This window comes from Equus caballus, chromosome X, assembly GCF_041296265.1.
Source record: "Equus caballus isolate H_3958 breed thoroughbred chromosome X, TB-T2T, whole genome shotgun sequence".
NCBI lineage: Eukaryota > Metazoa > Chordata > Mammalia > Perissodactyla > Equidae > Equus > Equus caballus.
This window is the reverse complement of record NC_091715.1, coordinates 6909443-6929563: the sequence shown is the minus strand read 5'-3', so window position 1 is coordinate 6929563 and position 20121 is coordinate 6909443. Positions and strand designations below refer to the sequence as shown.

The 20121-nt window shown below is 44.1% G+C and overlaps 1 protein-coding gene across 2 annotated transcripts in view; it reads right to left on the bottom strand.

Moving 5' to 3' along the window:
- Positions 1-20121, bottom strand: part of WWC3 (WWC family member 3) — a 117152-nt gene that overhangs the window by 36884 nt on the left and 60147 nt on the right. For both annotated transcript variants that reach the window (XM_023634125.2, XM_070258372.1), the window contains exons 6-8: positions 10974-11103; positions 7854-8000; positions 4263-4336 (exon numbers count right to left, since the gene is read on the bottom strand). In XM_023634125.2, the coding sequence (XP_023489893.2) occupies positions 4263-4336; positions 7854-8000; positions 10974-11103 (351 nt within the window). The remainder of the gene's footprint in view (positions 1-4262; positions 4337-7853; positions 8001-10973; positions 11104-20121) is intronic.

The following is a 20121-nucleotide window of genomic DNA, read 5'->3' as shown; positions in this document are numbered from 1 at the left end:
CACTCACTCACCAGTCAAGCCTTAACAATAAGAACCAACTTCAGTGACTGGAGGCAGAATATAATTCCTCCACGGGCCTGGAGATGTGCACTGCCACCACATCAGGGGACCAGAACAGGGCACTGCAATGAGTGACTTGGCAAGCAGAGGATGTGGACTCTGCCAACAAGAATGCTTCAAGGGCAGCTTCAAGCAGCTTAAGGTCCAATGAAAGCACGAAACTAATTGTCAAAAATCAATATCCACCTTCTAAATGATCCTCAACCATAAAGCAAGCCTCTGAGAACTCGGCCTTAGGGGCCATTCTCCTCCCTTAACTCCAGGGAGTGCCATCTGTGTCACGCTTCCCACAGGCAAGTACTAGTGGAGGGCTGCCAATGTTTTATTTTGCCAAGTAAAGACTGAAAAAACTCACTCGCATCAACTATCATCACTACTTCATCAGGAAAACCTCTTCTTTTTCCTTCCTACTCCTAGACAGACTCTCTCGGACTTTTTCCTGCACCCCTCTGGCCAATTGCATCCTAACTACTGGACTTTCTCACGCCTCAGTCCTGGATCCTCTTCCTTTCGCGGTGTATTCTCTCTCCCAAGGAGGACAGAGCGGAGTGGGCTGACGCCCTGAGTTAGCCGAAAACCTGCACCCACAGACCACTGTTGCCCACGCACCATAGGGATTTATGAGCAAGACAAGGAGCCTGAGAGTGAGGTTTTTCAACCATGGCACCACTTACACTGTGGGCCACGTAAGTCTTCGCTGGGGGCTGTCCTGTGCATTGTGGGACGTTTAGCAGCATCCCTGGCCTCCACCCACTCGATGCCAGCCAGCACCCTCTCTCCAGTCACGAAAACCAAAAATGTCCCCTGGGGGACAGAAATTGCCCCCCTCAATGGATGAGAACCACTGTGAACAGGGGAATGATGGGATGTAACATCTTTTGAAAAGATCGCTCTGTCTGAAAAAAAATTCAAAGACGGCAATTTAAATAAAAAGTCACACAGGGGCTGGCCCCGTGGCTGAGTGGTTAAGTTCGCACGCTCCGCTGCAGGCGGCCCAGTGTTTCCTTGGTTCGTATCCTGGGTGCAGACATGGCATTACTCATCAAACCACGCTGAGGCAGCGTCCCACATACCACAACTAGAAGGACCCACAACTAAGAATATACAACTATGTACCAGGGGGCTTTTGGGAGAAAAAGGAAAAAAATAAAATCTTTAGGACAAAAAAGTCAGACAAATGATGCTGAACTGCACCACCAGTACAAAAATGCACTATTCTCACCAGAGAAAAGCACACGACAACTGAGAAAACATCTCTGCCCATTAGTCTAGTAAAATTGACAAAGAATGATGATATTTAATGATGCTAACAAGATACAGACATCAGGGCTCTCAATCACCACTAGTGGCAGCGTAAAGTGGATAAGTCATTTTGGAAGGTGATTTGGTGGCATCTATCAAAACTTTTAATGTACGTATCTTTAGACTCATACATTTCATTGCTAAGTATCTGTCCAAGGAAACAGTCATTTCTGCAAGGGTGGGGGCCTGTAAATAGATGTGCACTATTTGTGAAAAGGAAAAATTGGAACCATGTAGATGTCCATCCATGGAGGGATGGTTATAACCATTACAGAAGCTCTGCATCATACACTATATAACCACACTTGGCGCAATGTATTTAAGTGTTGAAACAAAAGACTAGAAGATCTCACCCCAACCCATTAATGGTGGGATTAGAGAGGGGGAAGATGGGTGGTCTGTGTTGATTGTGCCTTTGAGAAAAACAACGAATTCATAGATTATTTATTTAATAGAAATAAAGAGGAAAACACACGTGTATGCATGTATATATGTAAATACGTGTTGTATGTGTACATATATGTATAAGCATACATACGCACATGTTTCTAACCCTGGCATATACGTATATGTATAGACATTGTGTGTGCAAATACACACACACAGCCCCGCCAGCAGAACCACTGGTATCCTCACATATTTCTGTTAGTTGTGGAGGAGATTATCTCCCAAATATGTTAAAGACCATATGTGATGGTGTCACATAAACCACACAATTTCTTCAAAACACCTGGAATAGGACAGGTTTTGGTGAGAAGTACAATCTCCCAGTCTCCCAGCAGCTTCTCTGCCCGCTGCAGCAGAGTGTGGATAAAGCGACTGGGGTCACTCACACAGATCAGCTGTTGGGAAATCATGCAGGGATGGCCCCGCTAAGAGATCCCAATCCTCCAGCACGGAGCAGGGGTCCTCAGCCTTGGTGCTAGCGACATTTGGAGCTGGATCATTCTTTGTGTGAGGCTGTCCCCTGTGTACTGTAGGATGCTGAGCAGCATCCCTGGCCTCCACCCACTTAAATCCCCTGGGGGATAAAGTGTCGTCCCGTCGTGTGTCATCCTCGTCGTCCACCCCCACCCCCACACACCCCCGTTGAAAGCCACTGTGCTAGTAGGAAAAGGACAGGAAATGCTTGAGTAAGCCAATCAAGAATGTCTTTACAATGCATCTCTGATTTTTATATGTTGCCAATACAGCCCAGAAAGGCACTTCTGAGAAGCCCCTACTATACCACAAAGGTTGAGACAGTGGGGACAGGACCCTCCCGTGTTGCTGCAGTGCATTTTCTAACAAGGTTCTAGCGATCTTGAAATAATACTTTCACTTAAAAGATACTGATGAAGGACACTGTCCTCCCCTGAATAATTTTCTTAAACGCTCGACTTTTTGCCCAAATGTATTATCTCGACATTTAAAAAGTTACTCACCGTGTACCGACACCATCTCTAGATAACAAAGAAATCACTTGCTATGTTTGGTAAATGTCACAGCAAAACATGTAACAATTACGTTCCTAAGTGCAGCAACCATCTATTTTCTGTGTTTTAATCAGCACAGCAAATTCCAGCACCCACACTATGCAGTTCCAGTAGAAACACGCAAGAATGAGCAGAGGGATATTCAGATGAGACAACAGCCCCTGGTAAATGCCAGCGAGCCCGAGAGAAGGAATGCACGACAGACAGAGACTAGGCCCAGGGAGATAAGCAGCATGGCTTGGCAGTGGGCCACGTGGAAACGCAAAGCCCACCACGAATACATCATGGAAAGCCAAAAAGAATGGGGCATAGAAGCTCTGAGCAAACAGCTCAGTTTGAGCTGGCCCTCTAGCAGGGAGTCATATGATCTGCTTTTGTTGCTATTTTTACATCTTCTAAAAAGACAACAAAGTGGATTTCCAGACATCCATGAATGATACAGTATACTGAGCAGGCCCAACTATTTCGTTCCAGAAAGGACCCCTCACCCCACCTGCCATTTGGCCCCTTCTCTCCCATCCCCCAAGATAACAGGTCATACTGACCAAAGAAACTTTTTTAAAAAGATATGCTTCACAGCATTCCAAAACACATATTTTAAAATAATTTGAAGATTTTCCAGAAGGCACACAAGAGAAAAGTCTCTAAAAAGAGGACATGAAAGCTAGAGCAGGTCAGAATACTGAAAACACGGGCCCTGTGCACATGGGGAGAAATGTGACATGCTAAAAATACCGCGCCTGTGTGAGGATTACGTCCCACCTCCTGGTTTTGCCCATGTTCTGTGGTCAAGACTGGGAGGCAGGGAGGAAAAGACAAATGAAAATGCACAGACAAGGTCAAGTCTCGATCTTCAGCAGGCAGATGATTTACAACGCAGGTCAACAGGAATGACTGCGTTTCAATCATCTCCGTCAAAACGAAACAGACTAGGGACTGCTATCACCTGTTGACCTAATCCTTGTTAAACCGTCTTTTAAACCAAGATACATGGCTTTTCCATTAACCTATGAGTTAGAAGCCACACACATAAAACAGTTCTGCTGAATGGGTCCGAGGGACTGACACTCAGAAGGGAGGAAGGTAGGGGTGAGGTGGGGAGGAGGGGGGGGAGGGAGGGAGGGACTTCTGAATTACCTGAGCGGGTAAGGAAAGCCCACAAAGTCTCTTATTTTTATTAAATCATGTCTTCATAATTGTTTGCAGTATTGAGAATTTCACATTTTAAATGCACTTGAAATTTTGTCATATGTATTAAGAAGCTACACAAATGAAGATGAGGATCCTTTATTTTGTATTCTGTCACACAGTGCTTTCTGATAAAAAGTGGACAACCACACTTTTTATCTGCTGAACTCTGCTGAACCTCCTTCCATGGGAGAAAGGAAGTAAGCAGAAAGCAAGATTTAAAAAGGCGCTTCTTACCTCTTTCTGGCTTCCTCATACTGCCAATTAAGCCTGACTCGGTCTACAAGTCTTGTTTTATCATCAAAGACAAACTTTCCGGAACAGAAGGAAAAAAAAGAGGGGGAAACATATTAAAAACATATTTTCAAACGAGAAAATTCATTTAAACTTTCAGCAAGAATAAAGAATATTTTAATTTGTCTTTCAAGTTCCATTTTTCAAAGGTCTGGAAGGAAACACACCAGATATTACTCGGCTGCCGCCTCTGGCCGGTGGGGGCCAGTGGGGGCTGGCGTGGGGCTGGGAAGGCTTCCGCCTTCCTGACACCGGTGGATTTTTTTTTTTTTTCTTAACAGTGGAAGTGTATTTATCTATTGTGTAATTCCAAACAAAAACAAATTAAGTTTCACCAGAAATAGGGAATTACTAAGTAAAAGTTCATACAAAGGCAAAAAAATTCATCCCATTTTGTGCAGTATATTCTCTAGTTCCTCAATAAATACAAAAGAATGATGTTTTCCTAAGAAATCACAAGATCTGAAGAAGACGGACTAGCTGTGGGAGGTATGGGCTATAGGACTCCTTCGAATGTTACACAGCGTGTTACAGAGCCCAAAGTAAAGGAAAGAAAGAACAGTATGGAAAAGCCTAGAATAGGGGCACACTGCCTGAGGAGTCAGAATCGAAATGCCATGCTCTGACGTGATCACCAGTTGTACTCAATATTTTCCTACCACTTAGATGGAGGTCAACAAATTCCCAAACGAAACAAAGATCTGTGTGGGAGCTGACTAGCTCACCTTCGTTACCTCTTCCCTTCTTTCCTGGAAATAGACAACTTTAGTTTCAATAAACCGGCTCCATCTGTAGATCTGATCTTACTAGCCTGTATGTTACAGCCACTACGTATTTTTTTTTTAAATAACCTCAAGTCAACAAATATTTGAACATATTTTACTTGAATGACTAGTGATGAATTTATTGATATGAGTCTTGACAGACACCAATGGGGAATTTCTTTACATCTTTATTGCCTTGAACGGCAAGATGAAGAAATGCCTTAGGAGGGACTAAGCATTCTCCAATGAGAACACGTCACAGTTTTACACGTTTCAACAGCCTCATCCGATGCCCCTCCCCACAGTCTCCTCAGGATAAATCTATTTAGGCTGCAGCGTCCCATCTCCAGAAACTGTCTACGCTGGAAGTGAGCTACATGCTACCTCATTGCCTTGTTTGTCAGAGAGCCACCCAGCTGACTCTTCAGCAAGATGTTATTTCTTCAACCTCTTCTCAAACTGTTTATAGAACACTCTAAGCTTTGTTTTTACACTCTTCTTTGAGAATAAAATAATGTTTTAGTCAAAAAAGAAGAAACCTATAGCCAAACAGATCCAACAGGTTCCTGCTTCACAGATCCTATGTAGCCTTACAGCATGCACCCTAACTGCTAAATTCCAGTGTCAGGCCTTGTACTGCTCACAAGTCTGTGCTTGCACAGTCCCAGGCTTAAAGAGCATGTCTGATTACATCAGCACCCATCCCACAAAAGTGACTTGAAGCAATAACTAAGTGAGGTAGGCAGACATACAAGATGGCCTTCAATGGTCTCCACCTCCGGGGAGTCACCCCATGTGAAATCCCCTCCCCTTGAGAGTGGGCTAGACCCATGACTTGACTGTTACCAATAGACTATAACATAAAGGTGATGGGAAGTCATTTCTGTGATTAGGTTACAAAACACTGTGACTTCCATCTTGCTAGCAGACTCTCTCAGCTTATACACTTTGATGAAGCAAGCTGCCATGCTGGGGAGGTCCACAGGGTAAGGAACCAAAGCTTTCAGCCCAACAACCTGTGAGAAACTGAATCCTGGCAACAATCATCTGAGCTTAGAAGTGGACCCTTCCCCATCAAGACTTCAGATGGGCCAGTAGCCCTGGCTGATATCTTGATTGCAGTTTTGTGATAGCCCTTGAAGCAGAGGACCCAGCCCAGATTCCTGACTCACAATGTAAGTTTCAGATAATAAAAATGTGCTGTTTTAAGATGCCAGGTTTGGGGGTAATTTATTATGCAGCAATAGCTAACTAATACAGTTACAGCTTTTTGATATATTTTTCTATAACAACATGATATAGTAGACATGAAGCTGCCAACCCGGAGCTGGCCCCAGTAAACTCATAAACAAGGAGAATTTGCTGCTGGAGTTACTGCAACAACATAACCAGCCACTCCCCACCTGACATTTCTAGAAAGTTTTACCTAAATCATTAGAGAACTTTCCATCTTACCTGTTCCTCTCAGATTAGTTAAGAGTCTAAATTCTAATTCTAACCTTACAATAAACAGCAATGAATGAGCCCCGGAGTTGAATGAGTCTTGTACTTCTTTCCTTCCTTCACAACAAAATCTTCAGGCAAAAATGCCAGACATTTTTGACTTACAGATTCTTCTCTGTGTGTTATAAAGATGGTGACCGTATTCTTTAAACCAAAGATGTCTGGTCAAAAATATCCAAGTGTACTTTTGAGAACAATGAGGGGGAAACTGAAAACAGGGCAGTTCCAGGCCATCCACAACATAAAGAGCCACTTTTTATTATAGTATACTCCCCTCAAAGAGGTACTACTTGCCAAAATTTCAAAATATTAGCTCATTATTTAAAAACCAGAGTTTTATGTCAATGGTCATTTGCTTTTTTTGCTTTTTACTTATTTAATTTTGGGGAAGGCATTCTGCATTCCATTGATACCTCATCTTTACTTAATAAGCCCTAAGAAAAAGAAGCCGTCCAAACTGCTTTTCCACTTTAACAAATCAATGTCAGACTTCACTCAGTGACATCACGATAGTAGTGTCTTCAAGTATTCACCATCCTGCTTCAAGTGAGGACTGCCAACTTGGTTTTTGTGGCTAACTCAAGGCTTCGCTAATTATCAAAAGGGGCAGTATGAAGATTTTCCAAGTCCAAACAAAACTAATTTAATTCAATTTCCTGACATTCTTTTAGAAGAATAAGAAACAGCATCAAAGTATAACCCAAGGGTGACACGGCCACCAAGCCTTTGAAAATCACTGGTCTAAGCCAGAGATCAGCAAACTATGGCCTGCAGGCTAAATCCAGCCCACCATCTGTTTTTATAAATAAAGTTTTATTGAAACACAGCCTTGCCTATTTGTTCACATATCACCTATGGCTGCTTTTACGCTACAACAACACAGTTGAGAAGTTGTGGCAGAGACTACAAAGCCCACAAAGCCTAAAATATTTAGTATCTGGACCTTTAAGGAAAAAGTCAGCTGATGCATGCTCTAAAAAGTCATATGTCTGTTAAAAAAAATCTAAACTCAACTCTCAAAAGGATTCCGCCATTGTTAAGAATCCGAATCACAGAGATGGGGTAATAAGCAATTCACTTGCATCCTGGGCCACTGAACCTTCACAGCTAGATATGAGAAACAATATTTTTTTCTTCAAACTTAATGGCATTAAAGTCAAAACATTTCCGAAGAGAAAATAGAAAAACAAACCAAATGAGTGATGGCAACACTGAAGCAGCCCTTCTCTCTCTTGGCACACTCAGCTCTTCCCCCCGGTGAGCGTACCTCTCCGATGATGTCAGTCTGAGAGCCGGCATCGCAGAACTGTTGAGGTAAAGAATCGCCAAGCGCGCCTGGATTGTGAGGAAACTCTTGCAGAGGGTCAGTAAGAGAAAAGCTATTCTTGAAGCCATCGGTGAGCTTGGCCAGGCTCTGGAATAGAATGAAACAAGCCACTTGAAAAGCGATGGTAAGGCTTCTTTTCCCTCTAAAAGCACTCATTTCATTCTGGTTCCCGGTCAGCAGCTTGACTACTGGACAGCCGACCCACTCAAACTCCCATTCCCCTTAGATTGAAAAGAAATGTCTATCACTGTGTACACCTTTACTAAAATTCTCAGTGATTTAAACCAGACAGCAATTGAGTCTTCCTGGCAGCACAGGAATAAAATAGAGAACAACTGTGGTACCCCTTTTACTGTTTTTTAAACCTTCATGTTTCCTAAAGAAAAAAAATAAGCATTCCCTCCAAAAAAGCCAAACTCATACAAACAGAGAGCAGAATGAGGGTTGTCAGGGGCTGGGGGCTGGCAGAAATGGGGAGATGTTGGTGAAAGGGCACAAACTTCCAGTTACAAGATGAGTCCGTTGTGGAGACCTAACGTACAGCATGCCGACTATAGTTAACAATACTGTAGTGTACCTGAATGTCAGTCTCAGAGAGCAGATCTCCAAAGCCCTCACCCCCTCACCCCACAAAAGGTAAGTATGTGAGGTGATGGAGGTGTTAACTCACCTTACTGTGGTAGTCATTTCCCAATGTATACGTATATCAAATCATCACATTGTACACCTTAAATTTATACAATTTTGTCAATTACACCTCGGTAAAGCTAGGGGGAGGGTAGGAAGCATTTCCACTCAAAATGTTCTATCAATAAATGAGTCTGACAGACAGGAATGGTACCTTGAGATCTTTATACACCACACAGACGGTGAAAACAGCTCCCAGACAATGCTTATGTATTTTTATAACCTGATTTTTCAGTCATAATTCTACATGGTCAAAAGTCATCTCATATGGATGTTAGTTCGCCAAAAATTAGAGTTAAGTATGCATTGTTGCACATGAAACCTCTTTGGGTGAAAGTTAAAGAGAAATCAGATTTTCTAGGATTTTTTAAAAGGCTTTTGAATGTATTTTTCTTCAGCAGATATTTCTGCAGACACCAGAACGCCCAGGTGCAGTCTAACTCATGCAGCTGGCTCTGGATCTAGACCAAGGCGTCTCGGAATAGGCCAATACCGCTAAGTTTGTATAAGAAAGACAAGACAATTTATTTGATTTTACTAGAAGAGGCCATTGCCCATGCCTCTCTCTGGAGCTTCTCAGAGAAGATGCTGGGGTCTGAAGCTTCTTCCAGAAATTCTACCTCTAGCCTCCAAGATAGGGAACCTACTTGAGGCAAGTGGGTGGCTTGCCCCAGTTCTGCACACTCGGAAAGGCCAGGGCAGGGAGCTCGACCTCCTGGGACAAGTGTCCCCAAGCTGAAAATCACCTGGTTTACCCCTGGGGTTTGGCCTTGGACTAGACGGGTAACCTCCACAGAGCACCTTGTCCACACATGCAGAGGCCTCAGTAAATGGCAGCTGTTCTCCTTGCTACCAGCACTCAGAGAAAATCTAACGACTGGCCATTTACCTCTCATGACCTGGAGAGCGCATCTGAAAATAGATTTCTGGGTCCCACCTTCAGAGATTGTCCTGCAGTAGGCCTGGGGTGGGGCCCGTAAGCTGCAATTTAACGAGCACCATGGGGACAGCCGACCAGTCTCTCCGGTCCTTGACCTTAGGAAGCACCGCCGTGCAAGGCAGCTATTTGTGCACTGTCTCATTTGGCCTCTGAGTCTGAGCTTTGCTTCACAGGCTCTTCTATGTCTCACAGAATCTAGACAAATGCCCAGCAGGTGCTAGGTGCTCATGCAGTGTCCTGAGCCAAAAAGGAAGGCCATGAGAGAAACGACTGAATGCGTTCCAGCACCGAGCAAAAAGACCAGTACACCACTATATGCAAAAACCCAGCTTTTTCCCAAAATAACGCAAACTACAGGAGTTCAAGGGGCAAACAAAATAAAGCAATATAAAGCTACAATGATCCTAGCCATACAATTTCAATCTATCCACATGGTGGAATACCATGCAGCCCCATCAGGGACGGAAGCAGCTCTCTGTGTGCAGATATGGAAAGAGGCACAGGGTACTGACGTTATGTGAGGCAGCTGGTGCAGAAGAGGCACGTCCTAGCTGTCTGTGAGGGCGGCTGAACATGTGTTCTCACTTTCACGTGTCTGCACAAACACTGGAAGGCACGCAAGAACCTCATGAAAGGAGTTAGAGGAGGTGAGAGAACGGGGTGATAGCAAGCCTTCTTATCATAGACTTTTTGAAGTATTTTGATTATTGAACATTATGAATGTGTCACCCATTGTTGTGGCTTGAACCGTGTCCTCCAAAAAGATATGTCCAGGTCCCCCCCACCCCCCGGCCGCTGAATCTGTGAATGTGAGCTTATTTGGAAACAGAGTCTTTGCGGACAGAATTAAGTTAGGATGAAGTCATACTGGATTAGAGTGGGTTTGAATCCAATGATTGGTGTCCTTATAAGAGAAAATTTAGTCACAGAAACACAGGGAGAACACCATGTGACAACCAAGGCAGAGATTGGAGTGGCGCATCTACAAGCCAAGGAACGCCAAGGAGTGCCAGCAGCCCCCGAAGCTGGAAGAGACAAGGAAGGACCCTCCGCTAGAGCCTTCAGAGAGAGCACGGCCCTGCCAACACCCTGATTTCAGACTGCTGGCCTCCACACTCAGAGAACACACTTCTGCTGTTCTAAGCCACCTGGTTTGTGGCGCTTTGTTACGGCAGCCCCAGGAGACTAATACACATATCTTAAAATATTTATATACACATATGCACACACATATATACCTAAGAGATAGAATATATATACACATATAATATTGTATATACACGCAAGTCTTAAAAATATATATGAATTGCGTACATAATAAATGTATAATATATATAGTAAATACATATTTTTTCAAATTTTTAAATAAAAGAAAGACACGCAGGCAGGCAGACGAATGAACACAGGATCTGAACAGCATCCAGGCCACTTACTTGCATCAGGTCCCGTCTCTCCTTCTCGCCTGTACAAATGGCTTTCTTGATGCTCCGGAGCTCGCTCATTATAGCCTGTGCCTCATCTAGTTTATAGTTGGTATGGGCACTTGACATCTTACGATCAATCCTGGTTAAAGAGGAAAAATAAGAGTCATTCCGTGCGAGATGATAACATTCCATTAAACAACAATAAAAAAAACACAAAAGCTTCATAGAAAGGTGGGAAAGAGTTAAAAATAATGTTTTGGCAAAGAAAAATAAAGATCCCATAAAACCTTCCTTGCTTGTGGTAGACACAAAGAAATGAGGCTTGGCTGCTGGATGACTTCCTTTGCTCCAGGAGCATCCTATGCAGGTGAGGATGTTCAAGTCAGGATTCTTGTGGCCCCAACTAATGATTAGGCAACAACATTATTGGCTTGAGTAATTTCCAGAGATTTTAAACTCCCCTCTCTGACAGGAGGATCATGTCTTATTTGTTTATCCCCAGCATCTGGGTTAGTGGTCAAAAATAGCTATTAAATAAACACAAATGAGATCTGTGTGCAAGAATATATGGGAAACAGCAACAAGCAGTGAACTTTCAATAACGATGTCTTGCACCAAAGTTGGAAACTCTTGGTGGGGGGGAGTTGAAAATGCTTATGTCTCCTCTATCTCTTTCTTTATCTCATTTTGGTTCTAATTTACCACTCTCTCTCTCTCCTACTCACCTCCTCAATTCTTTTCTTCAATACAAATATCCACCCACCCTTCCTTCCTTCCAGCCAGCCCACCTTGTGCACACAAGGCCTGGTTCCAGGCGGTGGAGGCAGAGCACTGAGTAAGACAAGGCTTGGCTCCGGCCTTCCAAGAGCAGGTGGTCTCCTGCAGTGCGTCCCTTGTTGAGCCGTCCATATCTAAGTCTTGACTCTCGCGAGCCCTCGGGGCTAAAGAGGTTGGAATATTGTGGTCCAGAATGAACCCCTTCTCTGGAAAGCCATTAGCTTGCGTTTCTGGTTTCAGATCCACCATTACAGGGGTTCTGGTTCTAAACTGTTTCCCCCACGTCACCTGAAAATCTGGATCCTTAACGGCCAGCCAAAACTCTCTTATTTTCCATTCACAAAAGCATCCTGGCATGCTGGTGAGTGCGAGCGACACTCCAGCTCTACAGTCGGACCCTAGGCAAGTCATTTCACCTCTTTAAACCTCGGTTTGCTCATGTCTCAAATGGGGACACTAAAAATCCTTCTCCCATTTAAGAGAAAATGAAAGGAAAGGGCTTACTTGGCAGAGGCCTGGCACATAGTATTTGCATTGGTTATTATTATTATTATTTTCATCATGAAGATAATGCCAAATCTATTTACTCATGGGAGGAAAAGTAAATAATTCACAAGTCTGGTACTTTCTTATCGTTAACAAATTCCTGGCCCCATATGTCACAATTCACAGCAAAACTCAGCCCTGCAGGTGACCTGAGCTATCAGCACTCTTGGACTGAGAGAAGGACAAAGAGAACAAGCAGGAAACCGTTCCCCTCTTTGGAATGGGGCTCCCGGGCACCACAGCACTGCTGTGACGGCCATCAGCTATAGGGCAAACATTTATGAAAGCTGGTCCCGAGTCCTCTTCCATGGACAGTAGGTACAGGCACACTACAGGATGCCACACATTGAATGGTGACACCCCTAAATCCCAACACGGCCCGGCCATACATTTTTCCATTTTAGCTGTTCTATGGAGAACCAAGAGTCTCTAACACAAGGCAGAAATAAAAGGCCATCCATCTCACAGCACTACATCTGCCAAAGAAGTCCCAACTTTTCTTGCAGAGAAAAATCTACTTATTTATATAACGTTTCCTTGTATTCACCTCCTGATAAAAGGCTTTGCAATACGTCTCATTTAATGCCACAAACTACAACCCAAAGAGGCTGAGGAAGTCTGTAGAAAACGATTACATCATTTCCAAACAAAAAACCTGAGGCCAGAAAAGTCTGATTTCTCTGTTAACAGTCAATGACCAGCACCTCTGCTATCCGAGTTTACTGGCTCCCCCAGAATGAAAAATACAGCAAACAGAGCATCACCTGATACTGACACCATATAGAGAAGCAAAACTCTACTGCACTCAACAAAATTCTTTCAATTGCTTGAAGCTCAAGGCTAATCAAATCCCCACAGAAGTACAGCCACACACCCACTGTTGAGGCTGCAATGAGAGGCGCTAGCCATGTCAGCTCCAGCTTTATACTTTGGTGTTGTGATTTCCTGATGGCTTTTGGGAGGTATAAAGCCTAAGTGTGGCCATTAGCAAACCCAGGAAAACAGGCCCCAATTTCCATCAGGGACAGGGAGCAGCAGCCCTGTAATTCATCCCACCGGCGGACACTGCAGAGCGCCCAGGAGAACAGAAGCTCAACTGGGATGCCAGGGTCCTGGGCTCTGGCCTTGGCTTTCCCCAAGTGGCTCTGAGAACTCAAAGAAGAATGAAGAGTGGCCTAGAGCAGCTGTTGTCACTCTGTCCTGAGGGTGTCCTGCTGTGGTGAGCAGGAGCAGCTGAGGGTAGAGCCCACGTAGGGCTCGCGGACCCTCACCCCGGCTCCAGCAAGCACCTCCCCTTTGCTCTGCCTCAGATGCTCCGGTTCCACAGAAGATGTCATTCGCAGGGAAGGAAGGGGAAAAAGATTCCACTGTTAAGAAAGTGTCAAAGCTATTAGAAAGCATGACCTCAAAGTTCTAGGAATCCTAGAAATACTATTATTTAAAAATAATTATATATTATTGTAGAACACATAATTATAAAAAGATATTATTATATATTACATAAATGTAACTTTATATCAATATATTTTATATAAGTATATATTATTTGGTTATATTATACAAATAGTATATTAAAATAATTCAATATATCAAGCACCTACTAGGTGACAGGGTCTTGCTGCGTGCTGTAGTTTGTCACCTAACTTAATCCCCTCAACAGCTTTATGAGATAAGCATAACCTTCTCGGATTTTATAATGAAAAAACTGAGGCTCAGAGAAGTTAACTAAGTGGCCCGAGATGACAAGCTAAGATCTGGCAGAGCCAGGATTCAAACCCACATCTCCCAATTCTCAAGTTCGCTTTAGATCACCAGGTGCAGCCAGGCCCCTTGATAGCACAGGTTACCCCCACTCACAGTGGCCAATCTAGGGTCCTTTTGCTTTTATAAGGGCAAGCAACGTTTCACAGAATTCAAACCACTTCCATTTTTCAACTGTGATAAATCTTCATCTAACAAAAACTTCAACAGGAAACCTCTTCCTTCACACCTGCAAAATTCATTTATTTGAGAATTTTCTCCCTGTTTAAAAATTCCGTCCAGAACTTTGGTCAAATTCAGAGGATGTGCTCAATGATTTGGTATTTTTTTTTTAAATATCACTATTTTCCATTTCATAAAGAAAATCATAAAATCTGTGACTGCCAAAGAACTCTTTTTCTTTAATTTTAATTAAGAGCCCAAGACTGCTTATACATCTTGAATAAAATGACAGAAAACTGATAACTGCTCAACAAAAGGTGGTACTAACAAGGACACAAGTTATTATGCAGTGTGCTATGATCGGAATGTTTATGTCCCCCTAAAAGTCACATGCTGGAATCCTAATGCTCAGTGTGAGGTATTGAGAGGTGAGGCCTTTGGGAGGTGATCAGGTCAAGAGGGAGAAGCCCTAATGAATGGGATTAGTGCCCTTATAAAAAAGACCAAAGAGCTCTCCTGCCCTTTCCACCATGTGAGGTTACAGTGAGAAGATGGCCACTTAGGAACTGAGAAGCTGCTTCTCATCAAACACAGAACCTGACCATACTGGCACCCTGATCTTGGACTTTCAGCATCCAGCCTGTGAGAAATCAATTTCTGTTGTCTATAAGCCACCCAGTCTGTGGTATTTCGTTATAGCAGCCCAAATGGACTCAGACTCAGCATAAGAAAAAATCCAGTACTCAGACCACACAGTCTTTACTTTCACGCCTCAACAGTATGCAGCAGCTCTGGGGAGGTTACGTGACTTGCTCTGGGTCCCACAGCCAGTGAGAGGTACAGTGAGGTTCACACGGAGGCCCTTCCCACCAGCACTCATCCTCTTCATCACCAGGTTAGCAACACACTCAAAGTCAAGGCCTCCAAACTCGCGCTATGTCAAACCTGAAGGCCACCCATGCAGCCAGTCAAATGTCGTCCCAAAGTAAACTGGTGCTCTTTATGGTCTACTTTGGAAAGAAATGGTTAGAGAGAACAGGAGAAGGTACAGCTTCAAATGATGACCGCAGTACCATGGAGAAGGCATTCGAGAGATGTTTATTATCAACCTCTACCTCCTGTTGCCCTAAAGTGTCCATATTTGTGGTTCAGTTTAAGATGTCCAGATAATGGCACTGGCAAAAATAAACCCCAACGACTTCTTACGCCCACATCTTGAAGAAAAGGACTGCCAGGCCTCTAAAGATATTCCATGTTAATACCACATATTACAACCCAAAAGAATGAGAAGTTTTGTTACAGCTTCTACCTTTGACATCACCAGCTCTGGCAAGGGGCCTTGAATGAACCTCAAAAAACTTCCAGCAGGTTTCTATCAACAGCAGGTCCTGTGTAGAACACCAGACCTGTCCCACAACCAGGGACAATGCTCTTTTTGTTTCTGCCCCCATTTCTGTATGTTTTACTGTTATCTGAGTAGCACTGGGGTTTTCGCACGGGCTGTACCTTATGTGCTGTGCAATGTGTAGAAGAGAAGGAAATGCTATAGGACAATTAATAAGAAGGCAACTGGGCTGATTGACAGAGACTTCCCCGAGATCCTTGCAGCCCAGCCCTCGCCCAGAGGGTCCCAGTGTCCAAGAATGAAGTGAACCACGTGACGGCTCCCAGCAGGCAGGACAGGGACATCAGCCACTCTGCACAGCACCCGGGGCCCAGTCCATTCATTCCACTGAGCCCTGCCCTGTGGCCAGAACTGTCTGGGCCCTGAGGATCGAGCAGGGAACAAAGCAACGTCCTCGTCCTCGTGCGGCATTATGCTAGTCAAGGAGACAGACAACAAAAAACAAATCCTTAGGTCAGGCAGTGATGGCTGTTCTAAGGAAAACAAAGCCAGGTTCGGGAGAGAGGGTGGCGGAGAGGGCTCCTTTTTAGCTAGTGGTTACGCAAGGATCTTGGCAAGATGTTATTTATTCAGAGAACTACGGAAGGGAAGAAACGGGCATGCGAGAATTGGGGGGAAAGAGCGTTCCAGGCACAGGGAGGTGCAAGTTCCAGTGGGGAGAGCTGGCAGGGTGGCTGGCAGGTGGCCAGGGGACTGTCGTAGATGAGTGAGGGTGAGACTAGAGGAAACGAGGTCAGGATAGGGTGCCAACTCATCTAGAGTTAAGATCGCATTCTAAGTGAGCGAAAAAGCCACAGGGCGCCACAAGCAGAGGAGAGATTTTAAAAGAATCCCCGTGGCTAAGAGTGAGAATGGTGAGTCTTAGCAGCAGCTCGCACGAGCGGTTGTGGTGGAAGCTGTGAGAAGCGAATGGGTGCCAGGGGTAGAAACAGCACACCAGGGACAACAGATGGTAAGAAGGCGGTCAGGGCAGTTCTCCCCCAAAGCGTCTTGGCCATCACGCCAGCACTCAGAGACGTTACAGGTGTTATGGTAGAAAAAAGCTTCAATGGCATGAAGCGTGGGAAACTCAGCGCAGCAATGTTACCTGAGCTTCCTGCCTGAAGAACAACTCGGAATCTAACCCTAGGAACATTCCAGATCTCCAGAGATCTAGAATAACGAGAGGGAGAGCTCTCCACACCTATGCACACTTAGCACGTTCTTGTGCATCAGCCATTTGGGAAATCGCATACCTCCTAGCTCTGAGTTCTCCCCTCTGCCCCTGGATGCTAGTAACGAGTTACAGTCAAATAGCATTTCAAATCAAGCTTCAGGAACTTTAGGGCAGCAGAGCCCAGTAGCTCTCTCACTGGAAAAGTTCAATTTTTCTAAAGACTTTCATTACTTGTAAACATTGTTTCTATTTTCTGAAGACTTTTATAAAGGGCCTCAAGAGAAATGAAAATGACAGCTACACTGAGATCCTCTCTCCCCCCTACAAGACTGGTAGAAATGCAAAAGCCTGAGAACACATTCTGTTGGCAAAGCCAAGGGAACAGGAACATTCACCTATTGGTGCGAATGTAGGTTGCTGCAATCCCTAGAGAGGGCAATTTGGCAAAATCTAACAATACGACCAATGCATTTACCCTCTGACCCAGCAAACCCACTTTCAGGAACTTAGCCTGAAATCTTTCCTATCTACACGTGCACAGCATTAGGTGACCAGCTGATGGGAAACATCATGAATGGATGTATCAGGCCGACAATGCCAGAACCCACCAATAATCTTCACACCACAAAAAGAGACAACCGGAGACTGTGGACCCCTGATAGAAGTAACACCACCATCTACAGGACACGCTAACCCCCCCAAAAAAGAAAAGAAAAAGAAACTGAACTTGAATTAGATGAAGCCTCTCAAACTAATATTACAACAGTTTGCATAAATAGCAGGAGACAGAGGAGCATGGTAAATGACACCATGCACATTCAAGCAGCAAAATCCAGTGTCAGGAAAATTCTACGGGGCAAACAAATTAGTTTCTTCAACAAAGATAAAAAAAAAAGGAGAGGGGAGTAGAGATTAAGAGATGGACCAATCAAACTTACTGTGTGGGTTTCGTCTGAACCTGGACCCAAACAAACTGGAGAAATAGGAAAATTCATTGGAGAAGTGACAATATCAAGAGATTACTATTAAGATGGATTAACAGGTATTATAGTAATGTTTTCAAAGAGAGTCCATAATCTTAGGAGAGACATCTATGAATTAAATATCACTCTGGGATTTGCTTCAATAAGGCAGTAGGAGCTTGGGGGATGGGGTGGGGTAACAGACAAAACAAGGTTGGCCGTTGTGTGGTTAGTTGTTGAAATAAGTGAGGGGTATAGGAGGGTTCCATTACACTATTCTCTCTAGTTTTGTGTATGTTTGACATTTTCCATCATTAAAAGTTTATATGGGGCTGGCCCTTATGGCCAAGTGGTTAAGTTTGCACGTTCCACTTCAGCAGCCTGGGGTTTCACAGGTTCGGATCCTGGGCGCAGACATGGCACCACTCATCACGCCATGCTGAGGCGGCATCCCACATGTCACAACTAGAAGGAGCCACAAATAAAAATATACAACTATGTACCAGGGGGCTTTGGGGAGAAAAAGGAAAAATAAAATCTAAAAAAAAAAAGGGGGCCGGCCCGGTGGCCGAGTGGTTAAGTTCGCATGCTCTGCTGCAGTGTTTCGCCAGTTTGAGTCCTGGGTGTGGACATGGCACCACTCATCAAGCCATGCTGAGGCGGCATCCCACATGCCACAACTAGAAGGACCCACAACTAAGAATATACAACTATGTACTGGGTGGCTTTGGGGAGAAAAAGGAAAAAATAAAATCTTTAAAAAAAAGTTTATATATATAACACATACACACACATACATATTCTATTGTTCACTCAGAGACTGTGTTCATGGCCAGCTCCCATCTACAAAAATTAACAACATACATAGACTTAAAAAAAAAAACAAAAGGTTCTTTTTCCCTCACTTGGACCCAAGCGTAATGATGGATTTCCTTGCTAGCCAAGAAAGTTCACCAAGATAAACAAGTCAAGTTTAAAATGCTATAAGCAGCCAAACTCCTGGTGAGGTGCTCTGGAAAAGAATACACTGGATATTCTGGGAAGCAAGGACAGCAGAAAATTTTCTGGAGGAAAACCTTCGGTCTCTGCCTTAAATTGAGGTTAACAATATCCAAGAAGCCCATTTATGTACAACAGCTCATGTATTATCTGTGCTTAGAGTTAGGATCTTACAGTAGGGGTGGGGTAATCACATTATCAACGCTTACAAAAAGGTTTTCAAAATTTCTCAATAAATAACACCAATCTGCATGATTCAACCCAAACCTAGGAGCCAATCTTCAATTCAATCTTCAATGGTTTTTGTCTCACACGTAGCCTGTGTAACTCAGAAGACAGCTAGTAGATTATTTCTCACTTGCAAAGAATTCTAAGCGTGGCATGAGAGCCCATGTTTTCTCTCCTTCCTGAGACGCTGTGTCACAGAACAGAGGGAATATGTGCAGTGACAATGCAGCTCCTGAGGCAGCTCCATCTGAAAAGCTGGGGTAGGTCCCCAAAGACCAAGGACAGGTCCAGAATCTTCCCCCTAGCCACTCCTCAGCTTCACTCCTCAGGGGAGGTGTCTCCACAGGTTCTGGCAGGGAGTGAGAATCGTCCCCTTGGTGGGGACCATGGTTATCATCACCGCTCCCACACGTGGGTTCTTGCTAGGGAAAGCAGAAAGAAAATACAAATAGCACTGGCCCTTCTCTTTGCAGGAGCACAACTCATACTGCGCTCCAGCTGCAGGTGTAAAGTTACAACTCTCCCATACTAGATTCTGCTTCCTGTCCAATAAACCTGGAGAAATTGAGGTCGCCTTTTCCTATTCTTAAAATTACTTTGACTGCAAGAAATGAATTTACTTCCTAGCAATGCCAAGGGGAAGGGGTTCTCAGTCACCTGAGGCCCGGCACCTTTTATTTGCTAGGGTGTTCAGTCTCAAGCTGACATTGCAATACAACCTTCGTCTTCACATAAGGAAATGGAGGTGGCCGGAGTGATGGAGTCCAGCAAAGGAACAGGCCCAGCAATTCCACTACAGAAGCCAGAGCCAGTGGGGAAAGGTACCAGGCAGACTCCCCTCTGAGACTCAGGGTCCTCTACGATCTCAGAGTGTTCCTGAACCACCTTGAACCCTGATCACCTTCACCAGAGCTTCTGCGAGTAAGAATTAAATTAACTGTGACCTGCAGCCCACACAATGCCTAGCATTAAAAGTAGGTATTATTTAGAGACATGAAGTCTTGGTTCTCTTGGTAATGAGAGAAAGCCAAATGAAAGAAGGGGATCAACCTCTAATTCATCTAGACAGTCCTAGCAGTCCAGTTTTTTAAAAACAGTTTTGCTTAAGAAAATCAAGCTTCTTTTTCAATATCAGCTACTGGTTTTGTTACTTATTTTGTC